This window comes from Falco biarmicus, chromosome 9, assembly GCF_023638135.1.
Source record: "Falco biarmicus isolate bFalBia1 chromosome 9, bFalBia1.pri, whole genome shotgun sequence".
NCBI classification, from domain to species: Eukaryota; Metazoa; Chordata; class Aves; order Falconiformes; family Falconidae; genus Falco; species Falco biarmicus.
In genome coordinates this window covers 9,759,572-9,784,509 of record NC_079296.1, presented here as the reverse complement: position 1 = coordinate 9,784,509, position 24,938 = coordinate 9,759,572, and the positions used below count along the sequence as shown (strand labels likewise).

General features: G+C 51.6%; 3 protein-coding genes across 9 annotated transcripts in view; 1 reads left to right on the top strand and 2 right to left on the bottom strand.

The window, feature by feature from the left end:
* Positions 1 to 2,727: 2,727 nt before the first annotated feature.
* On the top strand, positions 2,728 to 5,207 carry TUBB4B (tubulin beta 4B class IVb). The gene is made up of 4 exons (XM_056352369.1): positions 2,728 to 2,880; positions 2,972 to 3,080; positions 3,169 to 3,279; positions 3,877 to 5,207. The coding sequence occupies exons 1-4, from the start codon at positions 2,824 to 2,826 to the stop codon at positions 4,935 to 4,937; spliced, it is 1,338 nt and encodes a 445-aa protein (XP_056208344.1). The 5' UTR covers positions 2,728 to 2,823; the 3' UTR covers positions 4,938 to 5,207.
* Positions 4,960 to 11,556, bottom strand: CIMIP2A (ciliary microtubule inner protein 2A). The gene is given in 4 exon segments (XM_056352370.1): positions 4,960 to 5,283; positions 7,783 to 7,908; positions 10,000 to 10,086; positions 11,266 to 11,556. Coding segments are annotated over 4 exon segments (417 nt in total). The 5' UTR covers positions 11,381 to 11,556; the 3' UTR covers positions 4,960 to 5,194.
* Positions 11,557 to 23,366: 11,810 nt separating this feature from the next.
* Positions 23,367 to 24,938, bottom strand: part of LOC130155165 (discoidin domain-containing receptor 2-like) — a 61,244-nt gene continuing 59,672 nt past the window's right edge. For all 7 annotated transcript variants that reach the window (XM_056352169.1, XM_056352172.1, XM_056352173.1 and 4 more), the window contains one exon: positions 23,367 to 23,944. In XM_056352169.1, coding sequence (XP_056208144.1) covers positions 23,804 to 23,944 — 141 coding nt within the window. In that variant the 3' untranslated portion in view covers positions 23,367 to 23,803. The remainder of the gene's footprint in view (positions 23,945 to 24,938) is intronic.

Genomic DNA, 24,938 nt, shown 5'->3' with positions numbered 1-24,938 from the left:
CATAATTTGAAATGCCTCCCAACCCACAGATGTTCAGGTAGCTGAATCTCCCGAGGAAACCATTGGGGGCTCAATCACAGGAGCAAAGTTTTAGACACCCCATAGGGCACTAACCCCTGCTCTGCTGGGTGCAGTCCTGGTAGTATTGTACAGATATTTTAAGTTTTAACTGAGCAGAGTATTTCCACTTTTTTTGCTGCCAGTGGGAACGCTGGGGGTGGCAACCATTTCTCACTCCACATATTACAGAACAGCTTCCCAAACATTAAAGGCAGTGCAGACTGAAGCACAAGCTGTGAGAAGCACCAGCTACAAAGGCTTATGATTTCTAACAAAGTAAGGAAACAGATCTTTGTCACTGATGTGCAGTCCTTTTCTGGCCCTAGCTGAAAAAAAACCACACCACCTTGTATCTGCATTAAATACAGCAGCACTTGTACCAGCAAACCTCCTGCCAGCCCTGCAGTGGCTCCCTCTGCTCCATTTTAGTGATCGTTTTCTAGGGCTTCGTGAGCGCAGAAGCTTGCTAATGCTGTTCTGAGTACGCCTCGCTGAGAATTTATGCTGAATGTACTTTCCTAGACAGCGGAACACAGGCAAGACATGCTAAATTCTCTCTTTTTAACCAGAAAGAGGACAGTATTCATTTTTTACAGTACTTTGAAGAGATGGCATCACATCCTGGAGGAAAAACTGTCTTTACTGATTATTATTACAGCCTTGCATGGAATCTTGAGCAAGTCTAATCTGGATTGATCCCAGCTGCCTTTGATATTTAAAATACTACTGAGATTTTTGGATTTGGTCACCTCGAACACCTTTATAGAGAACTGAATGGTGTCATCAGGGGGCTATTCAGAGCTGGAGTGGGCCGAGTCACCCCTTTCCACTAACTCTGGTGTGAACGCTGCCCAGAGTTAGCTATTCAAATCAATGTCTATAATTAGTGGGGATAAATCTAGACCCTAATGCCTCTGCATTACTCAGCTATCTCCAAGCAAACTGCATAAACCTCCCACATTCCGGCTTCGAATGCGGAGAGTGAGCTGTATGTGCGTCTTCCAAGTCATGTCTACGCGCTTCTGGAGCTGGCGAAGGTCCCTCCTGGAGCTGCCCAGGATCCTCTCGGGTCACTCCTGATGCTCTGGGGCTCATCCCAGGGTCTCTGGGGCTGCTCCCAGTGCTCCTGGGCTCCTTCCAGCATCTCATGTTTACATGCTAAAAATACCAATCACCATAACCTTTGTATTAAGCCAACTACCAAAGGCTATCCTACCTCCAGCCAAAGTCTTCACAGCACTATTCTCCTCCTGCCCACCTCTGCACCTGACCCAGTCACGGAAGCAGTTGATTATTGTTATCCAAGCACAGAACACGGTATATATACCAGCCATAAGGTACCTCTGCATTACAGGAATGCCCCGAGTGACACAGAGCGCTGGCCCAATGTGCTCTGTTTGTGTAGAAGGAATTGAGGTCATCTGCTGCTTTCTCCTCAGTCCACCCCCACAGCAAGGCAGCAGCTGGAGACTAGCTAGGTTTGGAGAACTCAATTAGGTGCCTCTTTCAAGCTGTAGCTGCATTATGAAAGAAGGGATGCTAGGCCTTGTAGACCTCGCTGGCATCTTAATGAATACATATAATCATAAAAAGGCTCTACTAAAGCAACAAGCAAAGCATGCTCAGTAGAAGCCGTGACTAAGAGATGAACTGTCCAGGCAAGGATGGGCTAACGAAGCTGGATAGTAGAAGGCAAACGCTACAGCCGAGTAAGAGACTGAGAAAAGGCGAGGTGGTGGTTATCCAGCCTGGGGTGCCTGGCTGCCCCACGAGGGAGCCGCAGCATGAACGCCCGCCTCAGCCAGAGGCGCCTGTCACCGAGCCCGCGCTGCCCTCTTCCCCTCGGAAAGCCAGGCAGCCGCCCCGGGGGGCCGCCCCCGCACCCAGGGCCCTACCAGGCGGGCAGCGCCTCACGCAGCGCCGGCTTTTCTCGCGGAGCTGCCGCCAAGGCCCCGCGCAGGGCCGCGGCCGCGCACAGCCCCTTCCCGCCGCGGTCGCCATGACAACGGTAGCGCGGCCCCCGCTGCCTCAGGCGGCTGCGCGCCAGAAAGTGCTAGAACGGCGCCGCAGCCCGCGCATGCGCGGTCGGGCCCAGAGCGCCGCCGCAGTGCCCCGGGGCCGCGGGCGGGCGGGGGCGGCCACAGGAGGTGCTCCCGGAGGAGAGGACCCCAGAGGCTGGGGGGGTGCTCGGCAGCCGCGGAGGACCCGGCCGGGTTTCCCTGGCCAGCGCCCTCCCCTCGTCCCGCAGTGAGGAGGAACCACCGCTGCGCTGCGCTGCGCAGAGCGCGCACACGGCTCGGGGCGTGCGCGGCCACGCCGGCCACCGCCCCGGGCCACCTGCGGAGCCGTTGCGACGGTTACCAGGACACTTTGTTTTCACCCAATCAAATGACGTTAGCTCATCGCTGAGGCCCACAGCCAATCAAGCGCGACATCAATCATTCAATTAAGCCAATCGGGGATGTTCTGAGCGAGTAAGGCGGGCATTCGCGGGCCCCCGTTGCCTAACAGTTAGATCAACAGACAGATGGGCGGAACGAACGGGAGCCAATGATTTGAGTGACAGCGCTCCAACCAACCAGATTTTTTTATTTGTAGAGCCTCGTTACGAGTAGCCAGTAGCTGCTGCGGGTGGCCGCCTGGGCAGGGAAAAGAAGGCTGCGCGCGCATTCCGCTGCTATATAAAGGGTGGCCGTTGCCTGTCGCTCAGTCAGTCGGTTGGAGGACAGTTGGCCTGAGGCGGGAGACGGACGCTTCGCCATCATGAGAGAAATCGTGCACCTGCAGGCCGGGCAGTGCGGGAACCAGATCGGAGCCAAGGTCCGGGCCGTGGGCGGCGGGAGGAGGGGGATCGGTGGGGTGAGGGGAGCTCTCCCGGCCCAGCCGCCCCTGACGCGATTTTCTCCGGCAGTTCTGGGAGGTGATCAGCGACGAACATGGCATCGATCCAACCGGCACCTACCACGGCGACAGCGACCTGCAGCTGGAGCGCATTAACGTCTACTACAACGAGGCCACAGGTAGGGCCCGGGCCGCCCCCGCCCCCGGGCCGCCCCCGCCGCCGGGCCGCCCCCGCCGCCGCCGTGACGGCTTCTCCCTGTTTTGCAGGTGGCAAGTACGTGCCCCGCGCCGTCCTGGTGGACCTGGAGCCCGGCACGATGGACTCGGTGCGCTCCGGGCCCTTCGGCCAGATATTCAGGCCGGACAACTTCGTGTTCGGTGAGTGCGCCGGGAGCGGGGGAGGGACGCGGCGAGCAAGCGGCTCGGGGCGGGGCGGGCAGGGCCGGGCCCTGCACTGAGGGCCCCGGCGCCGCACGGGCTCCCGGGGGGGCCCCGCCGCCTCACGGCACCCCGGGGCGGGGGTGGGGTGGGGGGATGCCCTGCCGCTTCACGGCACCCCCGGGCGGGGGGTGTCCTTGCGCCTCACGCCACCTCAGGGCAGGGGGGCGAGGATGCCCTGCTGCCTCATGGCACCCCAGGGTGGGGGGTGGGGGATGTCTTGCAGCCCCCCGGGGGCTCGGTGGTGCCTGCTAGCAGTGCGGGCCCGAGGAGGCACGAGAGGTCGTTGCTCTTCTGGCTGGCGTTACCCCCTCCATGCTACCGGGGGAGGCTAAATGGCTGCTGTGTCGTTGATCATGAACGTCTTCTGTGTACTGAGGTGTTGCGGAGGTGCTTGTGTGAAGCCACAGCTCTATGCTCGATAAAATTAAAGCTGTTGAGGGATTTCTCTGCAGCCCCGATGCTCCTAAGCCTTGCTTGCGAGCAATAAGCAGGAAGCAGTGACCATAATCTAATATGAAAATGGCTCTCTTCCAGGTCAGAGCGGAGCAGGAAACAACTGGGCAAAGGGCCACTATACGGAAGGTGCTGAATTAGTTGATTCCGTGTTAGATGTTGTAAGAAAGGAGGCAGAAAGCTGTGATTGTCTGCAGGGCTTTCAGCTTACTCACTCTCTGGGTGGTGGTACAGGCTCTGGCATGGGTACTCTGCTCATCAGCAAAATTCGTGAAGAGTACCCAGACCGAATTATGAACACATTCAGTGTTGTACCCTCCCCTAAAGTATCAGATACTGTAGTAGAGCCCTACAATGCCACCCTCTCTGTGCACCAGCTTGTGGAGAACACAGATGAAACATACTGTATTGATAACGAAGCCCTGTATGACATATGCTTCAGAACACTGAAGTTAACCACTCCAACGTACGGTGATCTGAACCATTTAGTGTCAGCCACCATGAGCGGTGTTACCACCTGCCTGCGATTCCCAGGCCAGCTTAATGCTGACCTGCGGAAGCTGGCAGTGAACATGGTTCCCTTCCCCCGACTGCACTTTTTCATGCCTGGTTTTGCCCCACTTACGAGCCGTGGGAGCCAGCAGTATCGTGCTTTAACTGTGCCAGAGCTAACACAGCAGATGTTTGATGCAAAGAATATGATGGCTGCGTGTGACCCACGTCATGGCCGCTATCTGACCGTGGCTGCTGTTTTTAGAGGCCGTATGTCAATGAAAGAGGTCGATGAGCAAATGCTGAATGTTCAGAACAAAAATAGCAGCTATTTTGTCGAATGGATTCCTAATAATGTTAAAACAGCGGTCTGTGATATTCCACCTCGTGGCCTGAAAATGTCTGCTACCTTCATTGGTAACAGCACAGCCATCCAGGAGCTGTTCAAACGCATTTCTGAGCAGTTCACTGCGATGTTCCGCCGAAAGGCTTTCCTGCACTGGTACACTGGCGAGGGCATGGATGAGATGGAGTTCACAGAAGCTGAGAGCAACATGAATGACTTGGTGTCTGAGTATCAGCAGTACCAGGATGCTACAGCTGAGGAGGAGGGGGAGTTTGAGGAGGAGGTTGAGGAAGAGACAGAGTAAAAGCTATGCAGATGAACACCTGTAAATTTTGTTTAAAGCTGTATGAACTCTTCCATTCAAAATTTCTGTGTTGTGTTCCTGTTGAACACTTTTGTTTAAAGCTGTATGAACTCTTCCATTCAAAATTTCTCTGTGTTGTGTTCCTGTTGAACACTTTTGTTTAAAGCTGTATGAACTCTTCCATTCAAAATTTCTCTTTGTGTTGTGTTCCTGTCTCAGTCACTTCAAATGCTGTACAGGCACCATTAAAGCATTTTTCACAGTGCAGAAGCTAGTCTCCTTTGTTCCTTTTGGTAAGGTTTTTGGGGGCCGTTTCCAAACGTAAGCATGCGGGTGTGTCAGAGGTCTGGAAAAGAAAAATAATGGACTTGGTGTGAGCCCTGCTACCTTGCCCATGGCAACCACGCTGCTCTCCCTGCCTTCCAGTGAGGTGGCTGCCTATTGCTTGTGTCCCTGGATGTGGTGGCAGTCCTACTGGCTCCTGGTGGTGTGGGAACTGAAGAAATCTGCTGGTATTTCTTTATAATCGAGTGTACTGGTGGAGGGGGAGGCATTTCACATGTAGGATGGAATTCAGCTCCAAGCTGTGTCTAAATTTAGGTACCTGCCTGTGGACTCCTGTTACAGGCTTTACTCGGCAGGAGCCGAGCGGCTCTCCTGACCGGAATGGAAGCGGAGGTTCAAGTGTAGGTGTCTGAGCTGCAGCTTAACCCAGGTGCTGGGACAACAAAATGGTGCAGGTGGGTGTTCCTGGCGAAGATGAGCTGGGCTGATCCACTGCGGCTACTCAGCAGCGTAAACCCAGCAGGTAGCTGTGGCCTGCCACTAGAGCTGTGACACGCCATGCAGCGCCTGCTGCCGAGGACAAATAACACAGAAGATCTGGAGTCACTTTTTGAAACCCTCTTACCTACTGATTTTAAAAATGAGATCAGTTGGGTGTTGCTGCAGCCCTGCTTTTGAAGTGCACTGAACACCTGATCCCATGTAGCGCTATTCCGTCACATGAAAAACCTACATTAGCAAAGCAAATTTTTCCTGTGGAAAGAGTAAATATGTTCAGCGTTACCCAAGGTGACAAACCTGTCACTCCGAACAGCTGGATCAGGAGATAGTAGGCTGCTTTCCTGCAGAAGAAATTCTGTTCAGGAATGGTAATGGACCTTGTGTTAAGGTTTTTCTGTCTTAAAAATTGGTTTCTCCTCCCAGAGTTGAGCTGGTTGGAGCAGTTAAAGTCACACTAACTGTGGTGGTTCTTGGGATGGTGGAAAGGGGTCTGTCTACAAAAAGAGGTGGTTTTGAACCTATGCAGCAGGATAGGTAAAATGATAGCAACAGATTTTTAAAGTGTTAAGTAATACTTGTAAGCAGTTTTTGTCCTCAGTTTTAGGGTGTTTGGTTTTTTTTTTTCTTCCTCCTTTTCCTTGCACTGAAGCTGGCGGGGTCCCTGGCCTGTCAGTTCCCGAGGGCAGGACGGTGGTGTGTGTCCCCCAGCATCACCCACCAGGCAGAACTAGGGCAGTGGCCCTCCGCTGAAGAGCTCCGGCCGCTCTCCCGCTGCTTCCCGCAGGCTCCGTACTAACACCGGAATCCAGCCTGCCCTCGGGTTCATCACAGCTTTTCTCCAGGGGGCTTTAGCTTGCAGGCACAGCTCTGTGGAGCATGACCACGGCCCTTTCTGGGCAATCCAGCCCAGGATGCAAGCACCCCAAGTGGGGGCTCTTCCACGAGACACCCAGAGCTGCTGCACCAAGGATGGGGACGGGTTGAAGGTGGCGCACCGGGGACAGCAGCTGCCCCTGCCTCTCCCCAGGGCAGCAGTAGGCACATATTTACCCTCATCAGAAGGCCTGTCCAGCCTCACCTTTCCCCATCAGCACATGAGATGCTTCCACCCACAAGCCCCTGATGACTGGCTGTGTGCTGGACTGTTTCTGCGCGGCTTTCCTGTGCCCCTGATACAAGCCTTGCCAGAGCCACATTCAGCCTCAACGTTTTTCTCTCCGGGCTCAATCCCGCGAACACCAGCCCTGCCAGGAGAGCCGTTTCCTGCTCTTTGCTTTCATTTCTACCACATTTTGTGTCTTCTACCATTTTCCTCCTCCGCACTGCATGAAGCACAAGCTATGAGACTGCCTGTTTCTAGCTTATCTCCGTGGTTTCCCATCCTGCATTACCGAGCTGTGGGATCTTGACTTTGCTGTAGCCACAGACAGCAATATTACTTGCTGATTTATTGAAATTTTAGCCTGATACCTTAATGCTTTCAGGCACATGAGCAGACATTCCCCCTTAACAGAGACAAAATTACTTCAGACCTCTTCTTTTAGGCAACACCAACAACTGACAAGGACTAGGCAGTACTGGGTAGCCACTACTTGACAGCTAATACCATCCCACCGCTTTTTTTTTTTTTTTGCTTTTTTTTTTTTCTTTCTCAACCCCTTTTGTATCATCTACCTTTTGGTTTTGTTCAGACTTCAAGCTTTTGGGGACAGCATCACTTGCCTGACAGAGAAACTGCAGGGCAGCCGTGTAACAGGGGGTGTGTGTCACTGACCCTCCTCTGCTTTAGCGGGGGGTTCAGGGGCTGGAAACCAGTGGAACGTTCTGCACAAGCCCGGGCAGGCAGCGAGGGCGATGTGCCCTCCTGCAGAAAGGCAGGGGATGGCACAGCTCCAGCACCTTGGCACAGACTGGGGTGGGAAAAAAGTTTTTCAAAAAAATCTACTACCCGTGTGGAACATTTCAGTAATTGTTCACATCTACAACACTACAGCTAATAACAGTGCTGCTTAATGACAATAATTAGTGACTTTCATTTTCACTCAGCTGATAAACTTGCCTGGTATGAAGCCTTTGTAGGAAGGTACCAGTCCAGCACTGGTGTAAACTTTGTTGTTTGGCCAGTACGTCTGGGGGAATCTCTTCCCAAAGCTGCAAGCTGGGTTTCTCTGCAAAAATTGGAACACCAAAAAAAAGAAACCCCAGCAACACAGCACAGTTCATTTTAAAGCACGTTGGTTTTACCAAAGTCACATGCTTTGACTCTGCCTTAAAGAAAATATTTAAGCCAATGTCAAGTAATTCTCTTCCCAGTTCGGTTTTCTAGTTAGGAGCTACATTGCATTGTCGCTTTTCCCACTTCCAAAGTTTTTCCCCGGACAGGTGCAGGCAGCAGCCCCGCACCACACTGCCTCTGCAAGCCCTTAGGCACTCGGAGCAGCGGCGCAGCCTCCAGCATCTCTGCAGCCCGGCTGCATCCAGCACCTTCGAGCATCATCCGCATGCCCCAACCACCTCACGCTCCTACATTTGACAGGCTGTGAGCCAGCAGTGTCTGCTGGTGCTGGAAACATGCCCTGTCTGCTCCTGTGCCGTGACTCAGCACATCCATGTTTTGGTGTGAGCCCTTCAGCTGGGTTTGTTTTTCCACGAGTCCCACCCGGTGATTTGCCAGTAATTCCCAGGCTAGGAGGGGCAGGAAGGCTTAGAGAGCGTTAAGGGAGAGTGTAAATCACCTCCTGGAGCTGCCCCTGCCCTCCCAGGTCAGACCCAGGTACGGGCTGTGCTGGAGGATGGAGATGCAGCTCCGCACCTCTCGCCAGCGGCAAAACCCCTGAGGATGCTGCTGTGGTGAAGGGACGGGGGTCACAGGGCCGAGCAAACCATGGGGCCGCAGCAGCACTTTGATGATGGGCGATGGAGTGGTTGCTGCAGTTCCTCAAGCGCAGCACTGAAGCGAGAGGATTGCATTATTTTGCCCGATGCAGACAGTAAGCAATGATCCATGGCACATCCCAGTATGTCACCTAGGGCAACAGAGATTTAGGGCAGAAGATTAGTGGCTTGAAGTCAGAAGCCATCTTAGACAGAAACATGCGTGATTTTTTTTTTTTTTTTTTAGCGTGCTTATATTCCTGCAGTGCTTGGTGCGCTGCAGCTAACCTCTGCGAGCCTGGATTCTGCTGAATCCTGCAATGGAGAAACACCTCCCTTGCCTTTGCTGCATGGCAGACGTTTCTTAAGGCACCAGGGGCAGAAAGGCTTTACAAACAGCACATTTAGTTTTGATAATGCCTGGGGTTTTCTCTCTTCGCTTCATTTCAATCCCTATTAACAGCAGAAGGAAAGGAGGAGGACGCCAGCGCAGGGAAATAGGTTTCAGCCAAAGCATGAGGCTGCCATGTCAGTCCCACTGCTCTCCCTGCTGAGTCATTTCTTCCCAGCTGAGCACCTCTGAGCTGGGATCCTCAGTCCTGGGCTTTTTCCTACATCTACACTCTGGGGCGAAGGCACTGCAGTGAATCCCGGCACTGGGAAAGGGCTGGAAGCGTTATAACCTGCTTGTTATAATCAGCTGTGCCACTGAGCTGATCTGCCCTCGCCAGCACGGGACCAGGCACTGCTGCATCCCAGGGATCTGGCTCCATGTGGGAAGCAGGAGGAAACGCATAGCTTTGGATGCGAATGATTAACTACTGTGGGATCGATCTCATTTTCGCATGTAGGAGGATTATATAGGAGATCTTACAACAAGGGGACAAAATAGTTTTTCAGCAGGGATATTTCTGCATCCTTCCCAGAAGGAGGAGAAAGAAGATCTGGATCCCTTTAAGGCAAATTATGTCCGTAAAGCGAAAAGCCTTACAACCAATTAAAAGGGCAAAATACCCATCCAAGCAGCCCAGGAAGCCATCCAGCACTGCCATCCAGATCGAGATGATATATTGTGTGAGGGAAGCGCAGATAGCTGCATCCTGTGTTCCTGCACTCAGAGCAACATTTTTAATAGCCACCCTTGATCCAACCCTCAATAGATTTACTTAATCTTTTTATGAACTCATTTATCCTCCCTTAATGTCCCAAGAAAACAAGTTACAGAATTTAATTGCTCATGATTTTTTTAACATGTGGCCTAATAGCACTTTGGTTTGCTTGTACTTCTAACCCCAGTTCTAGTACTACCACTGAAAACAGAACCACTTTCAGTGTCGCGGACGAATCAACACCAACATGATCCTGCTGACCTAAGATCTGTGCACATCATCTACCTGGTGTCAGCCAAACCCGTCCACTGCTTCCTTCACACCCTGGATGTAGTTTGTGCCATTAATCCAGGTGAGGCGGGGGATGAATCCAGCGTACCCTTTGGAAAAAGACAAAAGAGAACATTTTTTGCTTGAGAACATACGTATCAGATATGGATCAACCAATCTGGAAGTGGAAGAGGCTGGAATAAATATAAAACCTTGGCAGTGTATAGGAAGGGAAACCTCACCCGTTTAAATGGTAAAACTAACTCTTACATGTGAGGCACCTCCTGAAGGAGCCTTACGATTCCCAGGGGAAACCTCAATGGGCTGAACTGATCTTTGTTGGTGTCCACGAGGTATGGAAAAAACATTTAATTTTCTCATCTTTTCTTTACACCAACAGTTCTGTCACATCCTCTCCCAGTTATTTAATACACGTTTGGGGGCTGACAACCCGGTGTTCAACCTTTCTTCCTCTTTTGCCCTGCCCATCCCACGCATTCTCACTCATTTTAAGACAGAAACTATATAAAATTATGTAAATCAAACTAAAAGCAGCCAGAACTCCCTCTTTCCAAAGGAACGCTTTGGAGAGAGAGAGAGAGAGAGAGCGATTTGTCTGCCGCGTCCTAAAACAGTGATGCCTTTTAATTTCAACTGAAATATTTTGATATGCAACCCCTTTATTTGCTGTGGTTCGCTGCAAAGCCAAGGTTCCTCCTGCTGGGGTCGTACCCTTCAGAGGAGGGTTCCGTGTGTGTGTCACCCTTCGTGATGCTGCTTGCAGAGGAACGCTCTTCTGGAGCAAGCGGAGAAGTTACGGAATGTAACTCCTCATAAGACAGAGTTTTATATGTTTGTGATGATGCAATGCACCGCTATGTGTTGATTTGATAATTCAGAAAAGCATCTTATTTCTGGGAGAGAAACAACTCCCTCAACGGTAACAGATACTCACCAAGCTGCTGCAGTTGGTGCAGAGCCCACGAGCCATCTCTCTGCTTTCTGGAGCATCTTCTAGCCTGGCCCCACAGCTGTAGGGATCTGAGGTGGCTCCTGCATTCCTTCCACCCACCCATGGGCATGTGTCCCTCAGTGCGAGATCCACGGGAGTGACAGCATCCCAAAGACACACCCTTGGATGGGGAGGAGCAGGGGCACCTTCCATACCAAAGCGTCCAGATGAGCCGGAGCACCTGGGCAATGTCTCTGAGGTTTCCCCATGGGGGAGAAGGGTGACACAATTTCTTCCGAGGTGGACTCGTGCTGTGTATAACCTCCCGCTCTTTTACCTGGAATGACTTCCTGTCGGATCACATTTGGTGCATCCAGCCTTGGTAACAGATTACCTTGTTCTATAGCCAGGGTTTCAGCTGCTCCTGGCAGTGTCACATCATCAGTTTTCATGGGCTCAAAATAAAAGGAGAAATAAAATAAACACCAGTAAAACCTGCTTCTTCCTTTGGCTGCATCGCTTAAACCACTGGCAGAACCTGTGAACGGCAACTGCCATTTTCATTTCTTCCCAGCTTTACACTAAGAACTACTCCAAGAATTTCTGCTGAAGTCAAATTACTAGATGAGCTCTCTGTCGGCCGAGGTTTTGCAAAATCCCCAGGGAGAACAAGGGGAGCTTTGGGCACTGAGCTCCTCTGTAAATCTGTCTCTCAGAGCAGGAATGCCCCTTCTTGGGATTTATACCCAAGCCAGCTTTTGACTCAGTACGTCAAATCTCTAATCTCTGCCTTCAGGGGATTTGCAGAGGCTCGGCTGGCTGGAGCACACCCAGCGCTGTCCCTGGCTCTGTAGGGATGAGGGGCTCCGACACGTCAGCCTGAGCGATGCCAGCCGTGCCGAGCAGCGCCCAGCTCCATGGGCAAATCCCGGGCTTAAACCAGGGAGAATGATGGGGGAAGTGCAGGTGGGAGAAGTCAAGAGCACACGGCCCAGGGTGCCAAGAGGAGGAGGAGGAGGGCCGCAGTGGCAGGGCTTGGCTCCCCGTCCACCCCGAGGAAACGCAACCCTGGCTGTGCAGCACAGCATAATGCAAGACCTGACGACTGGGATTTGGAGCTACAACTCAACCAAATGAGAAGTTAAGCCATTTTGATTAGGAAGAGTGATTAATAATCACGATTTCCTGAAGACGCAGTAGAGTTGCTGCTGCTAGAAATATTCACGTGTCTGAGATTTCTCTACTCTAAACTTTCTGTCCTTGCCCTCCACGTCTGTATGAAAGTCCCTCTTCACACCCCTGGACCAAGGGGATCCCTTCCATGCCCACCAGTCCCCGACCCCCCACCCTTCTGCAGCAGCATCCCTGCCCAGGCACCTTCTTCACCCAGCACCACTTACTGGTTTGCTCCCTGCCCGGGCACAGCTCAGCTGGCCACGTCAACACCTTTTTCCCTGTCCACTGCCAGGGTTAGCTCGGGCATTCGCTACTCCTGCTCCTCAGATGCAGGATGGTGTGAAATCCTCTGTGAGCACCTCTGAGGCAGTCATGTCCTTGGGTTGTACTGGTCAGGGTGGCTCTAGGGCACGGGGTCCATGTGCATCACCATCAGTTCTTCCTCTGCTAGCCCCAGCACAGGAGGTTTTGGCCTAAGGTCAGGGTCAGGAAAGCTTGTTGCAGCCCCAGCTTTTCTCACGGGGAAAGTACCCTGCAGGACAGACACTGAGTAAGAGACAGGAGTGGCCAAACGAGGACGAGGGATTCCCATTGCACTGGGCCTCGGAGCCCCCCCGCCCCTCTGTAGTGATGGAAGGGAGCCTGGAGGTCAACAGCATCCCACAGCTGCGACTGCATCTTGTGAGTGCCTGTCCACAAACCGTCTGGAAATCTGCACAAATAGACGTTCAAGAACTTATTTATTTTAAGTGATGCCTAAACTGCAAAGTATCATTAGCCAAGCTATAAAGAAGGGGGAAAAGAAAAAAACCCAAACCCAACACATCCTTTTCTTCACATGGCTGCGTCAGCACACCCTAGACACAGACCTCCCCAAGGAATTCTTGCGCTGGCATCGTTGCTGCTCAACGAGGAAAAGGTCTGCTGTAATGCTGGCTGGAAAAAAAATTGTCTTATATCCAGTGTATGGTAAATATCCCCACTGCAAACGAGGGACAGAGCCTTGCGGCTTGAGACTCCGCAGGAATAGCTGAGCTTGGCATCTTCTGTCCAGCTTTCCCTTAAAAATACCTCGTGATGTGGCTGCCCCGGCTCCATACAGCTCCTCCAGCCTGGTGCTTCCTCATGCTCTGTGCCAAGAATGAACCAATTTCTCCCTCCTCAGTGGTTTTGGAGGATGATCGCTCTGACGCCCTGCAACAACCTTTTCCTTATTGGAAATCTGTTACTATGTCAGTCTTGTCTTTTTGTAAACAAAAGGAATTCCTTCCATTTTTGCTCTCGGAGGTCATTTTTTCTCAGCCCTCTGGTCAGTACTGCCTCCCCCTGACCTCCTCGTGTTTGGTGGACATCTGCACCACAGTGCAAAGTCCCATGGACAAGACACCAACTTCCAGCAGAGGCTTCATCTGCAGGGAGCCCCAGGGAATTACAGCCTGTCCCCCTCAAACCACACAGAGCAAGATTTGCCCCTTTCTGCAGGAGTATAAAACTTCTGAAGGGCAACCTGCTTATAATTGTATTATAAAGTATATATACTGCATAAAACTTTGTATAGTATATACACTCTATGTAATTGAATTAGCAAGTGTTAGGCTAGCAACAAAGGAAAGACAAATCCTGGATGAAAGCAATTTTTCAATCCAGCATACAAATTTTAAAGCAGGTTTGTCCTAGTATTTCCTTCACTATTAATGAAAATATTGCATCTACTCTTTTTATCCCACAAACCAAAGGAAAAAGAAAAAAGAAGTTGTTTTGTACTTGAGAAATCCATATGAGCTCTTTCTTACAACCTTGGGTTTTGCAAACATCAATTCAGAAAGGTCGTGCAGGAAGGCACTAAATTAAAAGTCAGAAGCTGTGCATTTGATTTGAGTAAATCTCCACGTGTTTTCAGTCCAGGTTCCCAGGGAGCAGGTACCTGCTGCTTGGCCTGTGCCATAACCCCCTCAACACCAGCATGGCCACCCTCGGAGATCCAGCATAACCCAACCAGCAGAGCCTGACCTCGCCTCTAGCCAGAGAGCAACGTGGGGCTCGGCTGATAGAAACCAGCAAAATACTTGATGCCCATCAACAAGGCTTAATCAAGATCAGACCTTCAGAAAAAGCCTTCAGACCCAGTTAGCTACAGGCAACCACCCAGATCCAGCACTGCTCTTTGATCTCCATCACATCAGCTACCCAGAAGGATGCCGGGCAGTACCCATGAAGTTTGCAGTGACAAGTTTAAGGGATCACTCACTGGCAGCTCAACAGCAGGAGCTGTCGATGAAGGGTTATCAGCACAGCAGGCACGCTCCCTGCAGCCATAGTCTTCAGGGGTTCACCAGTGAGCAGCAAACATGAGCTCCCAGCTGCAAACATTGCCAGATGACGTAAAGGCTGGTGGGGAGAGAACAAGAATGACAACAGGATAATGAGAGACAGCCAACTAGGTCAACTGGTTAGTTGGGTCCATCCCAACTATATTTTAGTCCAAGGAAATGCAAATGTAAATGGCCAGGAACGAAACCTGTAACCACCACCTGTGCAGCGGAGACCTAGATCCTGGAAAACAGGGTTAAGATGAACAGAAAGGCCAAAAGTTTCCAAGAAGCTGCGTGGCACAAATTCTCAGTAAGAAATGGGGAAGCATCGCTTTGGCGTGGCCATCTCCAGGGAAATGAAGACCCAGGTCCCATCCGGGCACGTTACCCCTGCGTTTGGCCAGGAGAGGACTCGCTCCCACCGAACAGGGCAGCCACAGCACCTACAGCTTAGACATGAGATATGGCACATGGCAAACACATCTCCAATGGACAGCAAGTCTATTAATTGGGGCTGATTGGGATCATGGTGCGGCTGCTGCTGTGGCCCCGTTTGGGTCTGCTCTGCAGGGACTAGGCTCCCTGCCCAGAAGGGCTGGGACTTGGCAGGAGATTCCACAGATTCCCAGTGCTGGGAATCTCCATGAGCACGTCGTAGTATCAGGGAGGAGACGGGGCCCAGCAGCAGAAGCGGGGAAGGTGGGAAGGGAAGGGAAGGGCACCCCAGCCCTGCTGCCGGGCAGGAGCAGCAGGATGCAAAACGAACCACAGGCTGCGAGAGAGCTCCGAGCGGGAGCAGCCCTGCACCGGGGGGCGGCTGCTGACCTGCCCCACAGGGACGGATTTCAGCCTGTGGAGTTGTGCTGGTTTCAGCTGGCACAGAATTAATTTTCTTCACAGTAGCTAGTAGGGGCTGTGTTGTAGGTTTGTGCTGATCACACAGGGATGCTTTTGCTCACCCGGAGCCAAGGGCTGTTCTGCTCCTCACCCCACGGCGAGCAGGCTGCGGGGCACAAGGGGCTGGGGGGGACATGCCCAGGACAGCTGACCCCACTGGCCCAAGGGATGTACCATACCATGTGGTGTCATGCTCAATGATAAAATGGGGGGGGGGGGGGGGGGGGGCGAGGCTATGGCTAGGGGACTGGCTGGGCATCAGCCGGTTGCTGGTGAGCAACTGGTTTCATTTGCATTGCTTATCTTTCATGAGGTTTATTTATCTCTTTGTTATTTTCCTTTTCATTACAATTATTCATTATTATTATTTCAATTATTAAGCTTTCTTTATCTCAACCCATGAGTTTTCTCACTTCTACCCCTCTGGTTTTCTCCCCCATCCTGCTGCAGGGGAGCAAGCAAGCAGCTGTGTGGGGCTGAATTGCTGGCTGAGGTTAAATCACAAAAGGAATAGAGAAGAATGGGGAAATGAGTTCATAGCGTGCCCTAAAATCATTTATTCTCATCTAAGTTACCTGCGAACTGACATTCTCCTCTCCACTCCAGCGGATGCCCCGTGCCCAGCAGCCAGGGGCGAGTGGTCCAGCTCCGCAGCAGTGCTGCTCTCAGGTGTCCATGCTCCTGCACCAGAGCCAGGATCGCTCCATGGAACCTCCCCCCCGTTTCACCCCAGGAGCCTACCAAGGATGGGCACAGACCCCCCTGCTCATGATCGACCCTGTGCTCGTTAGCAGAGTGAAGGGATGAGACCCGGGGTCTGCTCACCTGGACGGCCGGGGAGAACCCAGGCACAGCGCTTTGTCCCGCTGGATGAACTTCTGCCGACGCAGTGCTGCCAGCAAGGGGCAGGGGCTCCTCCCGACGCCAGGGTCCATCAGCAGGCAGCACCGGCTTTTGCCAAAGGTTTCTCCAAACCAGGAACCGTACTGAGGGACAAAGCCCTGGTAGCTGAGAAGGAAACCAAAACAGAGCCATCAGTGAGATGGCATGTGGAGCATCCACGGGCAGGGTGACCTGCTCCAAAACTTTTGTGCACTGGCAAGGCCAGGAGCACACGAGCGAGGGAAGGGGATCGTACCGGGATCTGCAAGCGACTGGGAATGAATTGACACCACTGGAGCAGCGGCACGAGGGGAGCACCGAGGAGGTGCGTGTGGCTGCGTGTGCAGCCAGGCAGGTCTGTGTATGCTCGCACATGCGTGTTTTCACATGAAAACTGGCTCAGATTTACAGGCATGTATAGGCACGGGCTTGTGCTTTGGTTCATGGAGAAATACAGGATGGGGTCAGGGAGAGCGGCTGAAGCGGCACCTGGGGATGGGAAAATGTACAGCGGGAGCACAGCATGGCGGCAGGCGCTTGGACAGCGCTGACACCAACAGCTCTCCAGTTACAGTATTTCCAGTTCAACACACCTCAGCTTTCAATCTTGTAATCCCCCACCCCGTTCTAAAACACTGTGAGTTACTGGGAATTTCCCAGTGTCCCTTGTTCAATACTGAAACTCAAAAATAAAGACAAATGGCTGCTTGAACCCTCCAAACCTCTCTGCTCCGTACCCTTCTAGCAAAGAGCAGGATGGGGCTCACAGCCCCCCCAGGCCCTGCATTGCACGGGAGAGGCATGGGCAGGCAGGTGGCTGCTCAGCCCAGGAACAAGCATCGCTCCATTTTTTGGGACCCCTCCGTGGGGTGTGTCATGGCATTGCTGCCTCTCCGCTCCCTGTAGCATGGGACAGGCAGTTGCGACTTTTTGGTGGCCCAGGGTAGGGCAGGTGGTGGAGCTCTGGCTCCCCTCCCGAGTCCACCAGTACAGATCAGAAACTTCAGCTATTCCCAGCATTGGATTTCCTAATGGCGATGTTATCCCACCAGCAAAGGTAGAGCTGCCAGTTGCAATGTACGGACAGAAATATTCAATCAATGAGCCCACTGCATATCTGGGGATAAAGCCAGATGATGCATGAGGATCATAAGATGATGAGTAAGTCCTTTCCCTTCCAAATACTTTAAACAACAGCGAGCAGAGCTGTGCATTTACATTTGGCAACTTTTCCCACTTTGCATGCAGGATCTCTCACCAGCAGCTGCCAGAGGAGCTCGGTGGCTCGTCCCCATGGATAATTTTCAGCAAGTCTTGCAACACGGGGAAGCTACACTGGGACGATAAAGCTGAGCAAGAGCACAAATGACATAGCCCAATAATTACAGGATGGCTGGAGGAATTTTGATCATGAGCAAAATAATGGTAGGGCTGAGAAAGGATTCAATTCATGAGCAATTAAAAGCGAGGTAATCTGAGGAGCTCAGGCAAGTCAGTCTGGGTTTATGGAGAAGGGATCTGCTGCAAAGTGAATTACAGGTGCTACCGGTAAAAGCCTTGGCGCATGGGCAAGGGACCGGTCTCAGCAGGGCTGTTTCTCCTCCTCCTCCTGGGTATTTTGATTAAGAACTGGAGGGAGCCCCCATTTCTGTAGTTCGTACCACTGCTGACCCCAAACCTCGCTGCTGAGCAGTGAGCAACCTGCTTTCCCAAGGCTGAGCCCCATTTCACTCTCCTCTTACTCAGCCCTATCTCTGCGATCGCCGCTCCCCAGGCTGCGTCACCCAAACCTGCTCTGCCTTCCCGATCGCCCAGGAACAGCCTTGGCCCTGGGCCCGTCCTCGCTGGGCTCCGCACCCCTCCCGGTCCCGCAGAGCCCGGCAGGGCTGTGCCCGCTGCCCAGCACCCCGGGGTTTACCCCTTCTCTGCCCACCAAGTCCTTCCCAAACCATCCCGCACGTTGGGCTTGGCTTCCCGATGCTCTCAAGCAACCGTGGTGGCATTGCAAAGCCCTGGCTGTGACCATCGCTCCACCTGAACGACAGCAACCTGTTCTGACGTCCTGGTTGTGTTTGTGGGTTTACCGGCACGGCCGGCTGCAGCACACGGGACAACTGGTGAGATGCTGTGACAAGGCACCTTCCCTCACCTCCTGCCAGGAGCGGAGCCTGGGCTCAGTGATGGCCTCGAGGCAGCTCCACCTTGCACTCAGCCACCCAAAGCAGATGCAAAGCAGCACCCGCAGCCACCCATGGGGGCTTCCTCAGGGGCTCGGGGTGACACTACCAGCCTGCGAGGTGCTGCAAAAAGCAGTAGCACAATTCGGTTCCTCTTCCTCCTGCTTTCAGCGGCCAAAGCAGCAACCCAGAGAGGAGCAGCCCTGGCTGCTGTCAGTATTCCCTGCTCCTGGGGGAGCTGCCTGCAAGCAGGAGCAGGCAGGGGAAAGTCCTGAGGCTTTTGGAGGTGCCAGCCCTGCCACAGCTCCCTCCTTGCTGTTACTCATCTTTCCCAAGCCACTGTCAGCGCACAGCTTTGACAGGGTGACAGCATGCACGGAGTAACACTCACATCGTTCAGACAACCGCAGCAAGGCAAAAACATGTTAAAAAAAAAACCCAACCCCAGAGCTTATGTAAGGTTGGAGGATAGGGGGATCAGGAATGGAAAAATCCTGCGTGTTGCTGTAATGGGAAGGACTGATCCCATCGTCACCGCAGGAGCATCGTGAAGGGTGGAGCGCGTTTCCTTCCTTAACCTGCAGCCTGGGACCTGCCTGCCTCCTGCCCCTGCGCTGAGGTTTGCAGCCTGGTCCATCACCAGCCCCTGCACCCTGGGAGGTCGCCCTGATGCCCCTCAGAGTCAGCCCTCAGGCTGGACTAACCCCAGCGGTTTTGTACCAACAGGAGCTTGTTTCCCCCCAGCGGCCATCCAGCCCTTCCCAGCCCATTTAGTGTCACTTCTCAGCAGGGGTCACCGGGGACCCCTCCCCAACTCCTCCACCACAAAGCCCATCCACTTACTTCTGCTGTTCATGTCTCACCTTCTAACCAACAACACATCACCTCCTACCCATGACAGCTTGGTTTCTTCTTTCTAAGCCTTTAGAGGAGAATGTTCCAAAAAGCTCTTTTTTTTTTTTTTTGCGGGAGGGAATACATCTAACCACACATCAATTTAGATCACCAGCACCCAGAGTCGCTGCCTTCTTCAAAGAGCTCTGCTCTGGCAGCAGGACTGTGCCCCAACCAACTTGACAAGACCGTATCACGTCTATGCAAATATTTAATCAAAGGAGACCTTCAAACATCTTTGATGCAAAACTTAGGACAGTTTGGAAAGCAAACCCTGCACAGCAGCCCTGGTAACATTTGGCAGCTCAAAACAAATGAAAAAAAAAAAAGAGGGGAAAAGAACAATTTTTACTTTACCCTCAATGTGCTATGGTATGGTCCTTAATTATACCCTGGTATCAGGTAGCACTGCTTACCCTGGAGCTCCGTCTTCTTCGAAGCACTGTTACTTGGAATATTTAATAGTATGTTTAAAAAAAACAACCCAAAGTATCATGAATCAAATACTACGTGATCCCAAGCGGAGCTATTTGCATTGGAAATGAACAGACATTTTGGATTAACTTCAGAACTACCCGGGGATATAGTATGGACTGGGAGGGAAGAGGTTGTTTTCCTTCAGGGCTGCCATGGCAATGCGGCAGCTCTCATGGCAGCAGTGGGAGGAAGGAGATAAAGCGGGATGCAGTCGCCCAGGAAACCTCTGCGATGCTGCCAGGAGTGATGCTGGTACCCGACAGCACTTCCACCTGCAGCACACTCCCCCCCCCCCCCCCCCCCCCCCGGAAATTTTGGATGAACACGGAGATTTTATAACATTTGTCAGGTTTCCTGAAGGCTCAAAGCCCTTGGGACAGCAGCACCAGGTGTTCCCCACGAGCGGCCCCCAGCACAAATACACATTCGTGGTGCAGTTCACATCCAACACGCACAACTTTTGCTGTGCGAGCCCTGGGCACTGGTGCAGCACGCGCACGGCCAGGTCACGCTGCCTGTGCACACCGGGCTACGCGCACGTGCTTCTGTCGAGTAAACCTCAAGGCAGAAGTTAAGGAATTCACCGCGCTGCAGTGTGGGGCTCAACCCTCCGCTCCCTCGCTGCCCCCCGGGCGGGCTGTTTGAGGACGCAGTCCTTCGCTGCCTTGCTTCATGCAGGATGAAGGCTGCTCCCACTCCCAACACCGCCTGGTCATGCTGTCATGTGCGCTGTGGGTTTCACCCCCCCAGCTGAAGGCAGGCCCAGAACATGGGTCTCCTCTTTACCCAGTGGCCACGGGTGGCCAGTACATCCTCAAGTTGAAGACCACTGTGCCTGTTCACACCAGCGTCATCTCCATCAACTACAACTGCAGCAGCAAACCTGGTTCATTGCCAGAATCCCCCTATGGCCTTGAAGAGCCCGGCCACATGGCTAGCAGAATCATTTTAAGGTTTCAAAGCTACTAAGCAGCAGAGTATACAAGGGTTGTTCACATGCACTTGGTGCCTACACTCCACCCAAAACTGTATCTGAGGACATAAAAATGCTGCCCTTGGTGCCTAAACACTTTAAGATCTGGAACTTCCAGCCCTTTATAAATGAATTTGAGGTGGTCCAAACATCTAAGCTCTAATCAGGGGGAGACCTCTCCAGGTCTGCAGGGTGGATGGGGCTGTGAGGGGATGATGGCTTTGCTCAGAGGTGCACAGGGCAAGACACAGAGGTAAGAGACACAAAATGCAGCAAGGGGAAGGCCCACGGGACATAGGGAGAAAATTCTCCTCCATGGGAGCAGCACAACCCCTGTGAGGGGAAGTGGTGGCATCTCCATCCTTGGAGATTTTCAAAGCCCAGAGCACCCAAATGGAGCTCTAAAGTTGGCTCCGCTTTCAGTAGACAATTTTATAAGAGACATAGAAAGGTTCCTCCCAGCCCAGATCTTCTGATTTTAACACGAAGACCTAAAAATTGTTACTGAAATGCAGCACCATATTCACAGCCCCAAACAACGATCCCAGACTGATCCAGGTCCCACCAGCCCCTCTCCAGCACTCCCTTCAAAACTCATCCCTTTAAACAGCCAGTGGCTGCTCCTTCCAAACCTGGGGGTCACACACAAACCAAAGAGCTACTGAACAACCACACCAGGATCTCTGTCCTCAGCGCAGGCACCTGGGTGAAAAAGTAGAAATTCACTTTTGTCAAGGTTATCATTAGAATTTATTGATATGAGAGAAACTTCGTATGTCAACATGTCAGCGGAGGAACAGCACATCCTGACGTAACAGAAGTACAAAGCCCATCCAGGTGACATTAAGCACTCTGGTATCTCTAAACTCTGAAGTGCAGGAGATCATGCGCATGGCTGCATGTGACTTGGGTACGTTTTCTGGGACAGAGTAGAAATATTCCAGAAATACAACCAGCGTGTGGTCTGCCAGCCACCAGTGCCCAGCAGGCTGCAGCAGGACCACGCTGGCCTTTACTCCCACCACCCAGCTCCGGACAGACAGCACACACGTGGAACGGCAGCTCACTCTGGGCCCCTCTACTCAAACAGGAAAACACAACACCCATTTGGGGGCGAGATTCACGTGAGCCCACGTAGCCCTTGCAGGGAAACGAGAAGACTTGGACCCTCTGGCTCCTTAGCACATAAAAGGGGCTCAGAGGACCAGCTCGGATGGAGACACCTTTGCACAGCCACAGGAACCCCCCACCGCGTCTGCAGCAGCACAACCTGGGCACAGTCCTACCGAGTGAGCTGCAACTGGGGAGCTTCCCGATGGAGTACGCCCTGCCCAGGGAGCAGACACAGCCATGCCGCACTCCATCCTGGCATCTGCCAACTCAGAAGCATGCTTTTTTCTTTCAACATAACAATCATCCTCATATTATAACTGTTTTGACATTCTCTCAGCAGTGCCCTCTTACAGAACTCATAGCACAAACAGCCAGTCATACTACGCTTGTGGCTAAAATAAAAATTATCTTTATAATTTTTACTGGAAATATATGCTATGCTGGATGCTGTTTAAAAAAAAAAAAGTCAAGTGCTGAGCTTTCATCTTCTCCCAGCTTATGAACTACTTGGTTTGGTCCTAAGGATCCGGCTAAACGATTAGAGAGGGAATAGCAGAGTATTCCCCAGGCACCTGGTAAATCCACAATGGATTTATTGTAGAAATGAGCAGAGTTCTCTAACTCACTCCAAATGGATTTCAGAGCCCTCTAAAACCCTCCAGAGAATGAGCCGTTTGTGACAGGACAAACAACAAACAACCCCAAGTCCAATGAGTAAATGGTCTTGCACTGTGCAGGGAGCATCCGAAATAAAACACAATCCCCAACTAAGAGGATACGTCACCCCCATCTCCCGCTGCCAGGTTTGATCACTGCGATAACGGAGCCTGGACCAAAGCACATCTGCCTGGCCGACAGCACTAACCCTGCTGCAGGTCTAAGAGGAACTGCTCACACTGACGGACATATCTGTGTGTGTGCACACGTGTGTGCCAGGGGACGACCCGTACTCTGCTCCTTTTCCTCTCACATGAGCTACAACAAGTGACATAGCGGGTTCTGCTCTCAGCCATTCTGTTTCACCAAATCTAAGTTCCCTCTGCACATGTAACAGCATTGACTTAGAGATCTCATATTAATGGGTAATTATACAGGATTAATTGCACATCAGTCCATTGTGGCTACAAGTTCATTAGGCTAATAAATCTACATAGTGACAGTAGTACAGTATCAGCTACTTTTCAATACAAACTCCCTACCCTAGCCTTAATTTGTAGGCCAAAAGAAGATCTTCTACGGCAGTGACCTTCCTATGACCTTTAACATTCATTTTCAAAATTTTTTTTCTAGAAAAAAAAATCCAGTGTGGGGAAAACGCACATATATAACAAAAGCAGTGCTTAACAACCACAGGAAAAAAGAACATTATCTTGGACTCTTGTATCAGCATCCTCCGTAGACCCTGGTAGCGTTACTTCCAAAGGGTTGCTAAATGCTCTGTCAGTTCTCAAGTCCGTTACACCACCTCCTAGCTCTAGACATTTCTAGTCTCTCACTATACATATTGTCTGAAGCAAGAGCATACAGAAACACTTGCTAATGTGCACAAGACTTCCATTTGATTTAATGGAATAGTTTTAGATGACCGAAGTCTTTACTTCTAGAAATCTGGTCGTGAGTGGTAGCGCTCTCACCAGCCGGTAGCTTTGTATTCCACCCAGGAGAAAGCTCCAAGTCCCTCCAAGTTTTACTCATTCGTTTTGCCCAAAGGTGTACGGGTATCTAGTAAAACCCCGCTCACAGTATTCCCAGGAAATGATTCAGAAGAGGAGATGATTTGTCAACCAAATGAGATCCTCTGGTCCTGTGTGTCAGACCATGGCCAATAGAATGAGCAGCTGCCATGGACATCTCAACTTAAATACGGTCCAGCCAGGGGAGGAGAGCAAGGTGGCCTGACCATCTTCCCGTGAGGTACAGGCAAAGAGAGACCAAAGGCACTCTGTTCTCAACAGTTCGTCTCTTTCTCTGGAGTCAAATGTTTGATTCCATTTGTTCCAGCAGGAAGTGGTGAATCATGTCAAAAGTGGGACGATCTTTTATATCCCTGCTCCAACATTTCAGCATCAGGTCAAACACAGGGTTAGGACACAGAGGAGTCTGGGAGAGATAGATCTGGAAGGAAGAAATTTACAGCTATTTCAGTGGGTTTTCGTGAAAGAACTGAACGTTTACTAAGTTAACACCAAAAAGACAGTTTCACTCTAGGTTTACGAGACAGTCATCATGCAATGTTTGAAATCCATTAAGCATGAATCTGGCAGCGCAGTCCGGATGGAGCTTTGACGCCATCTCAAATGGCACCGCGGACACTTTGCCAACTTGTCTGATGAGCTGGTCACAAAACAGTCCTTTGTCCCCCAGGAAACATGAATGCTTCAGAGCAGACTTATCTTCCAGGTGACAGCAAAACACAAACCAAAACCAAATTTACCACAATAAAATCCAAATACTTTCACTCACCGTAGACAACCCATGAGGCTTTCTAAGCATCGTGTCAGCTTGTTAGCAGAGACAGAAAAAACACCTTTTAGAGCTTATCTAAAGCACAGCTTGGCAGAATTTTTCCCCCCTCTCATTTCAATACATATCTTTTAGGCTCTTCAGTAAATCATTAGTATTTGGGAGACAGTGAATAAAACCTCCCATCATTTTATTCCCCTTAATCCTTTAACTTGTTTAGTGCTAAAGGTGAATTCTGGGAGAACAGCCAAGTGTTCTGAGCTGGCACGCCACTTTTTTTGGGCACAGTGATCCTCTGTACTGAGGGGGTGTGATTGTCCTGCGTCATCACTGGTATCTACTGGAGGCAGCAACAGTGGAATGCACAGTCCTGCCTGGGAGTTAGTAAGAGAGGACAGTGACATGGGAAAGCCCTTCAGCAACTAGAACAAATGTGAAAGGCTTGTTCAGGGAGTATTTAATTCCCTGGGAACTAACTCCTCCTTCCCAACCTCAGCACGTGCTTTGTCTGTCAGAGAAAATGCTAGTAGGAGAGAGATCTGACAAAGGAAAAGAACAAAAGGGCTGTGCAGGAGAGCCCAGAAAAGCTAAAGAGGACAGACTGAAATAGGAGCAGCTTATAATAGGGAAGAAGCACTGGACAGAG

Excerpts from the sequence above, each read along its gene's own strand:
- TUBB4B (XM_056352369.1), top strand. The coding sequence starts at position 2,824 with ATGAGAGAAATCGTGCACCTGCAGGCCGGGCAGTGCGGGAACCAGATC. Across the intron at positions 3,081-3,168 it reads CTACTACAACGAGGCCACAG|GTGGCAAGTACGTGCCCCGC; the intron begins GTAGGGCCCGGG and ends CCTGTTTTGCAG. Across the intron at positions 3,280-3,876 it reads GCCGGACAACTTCGTGTTCG|GTCAGAGCGGAGCAGGAAAC; the intron begins GTGAGTGCGCCG and ends GCTCTCTTCCAG.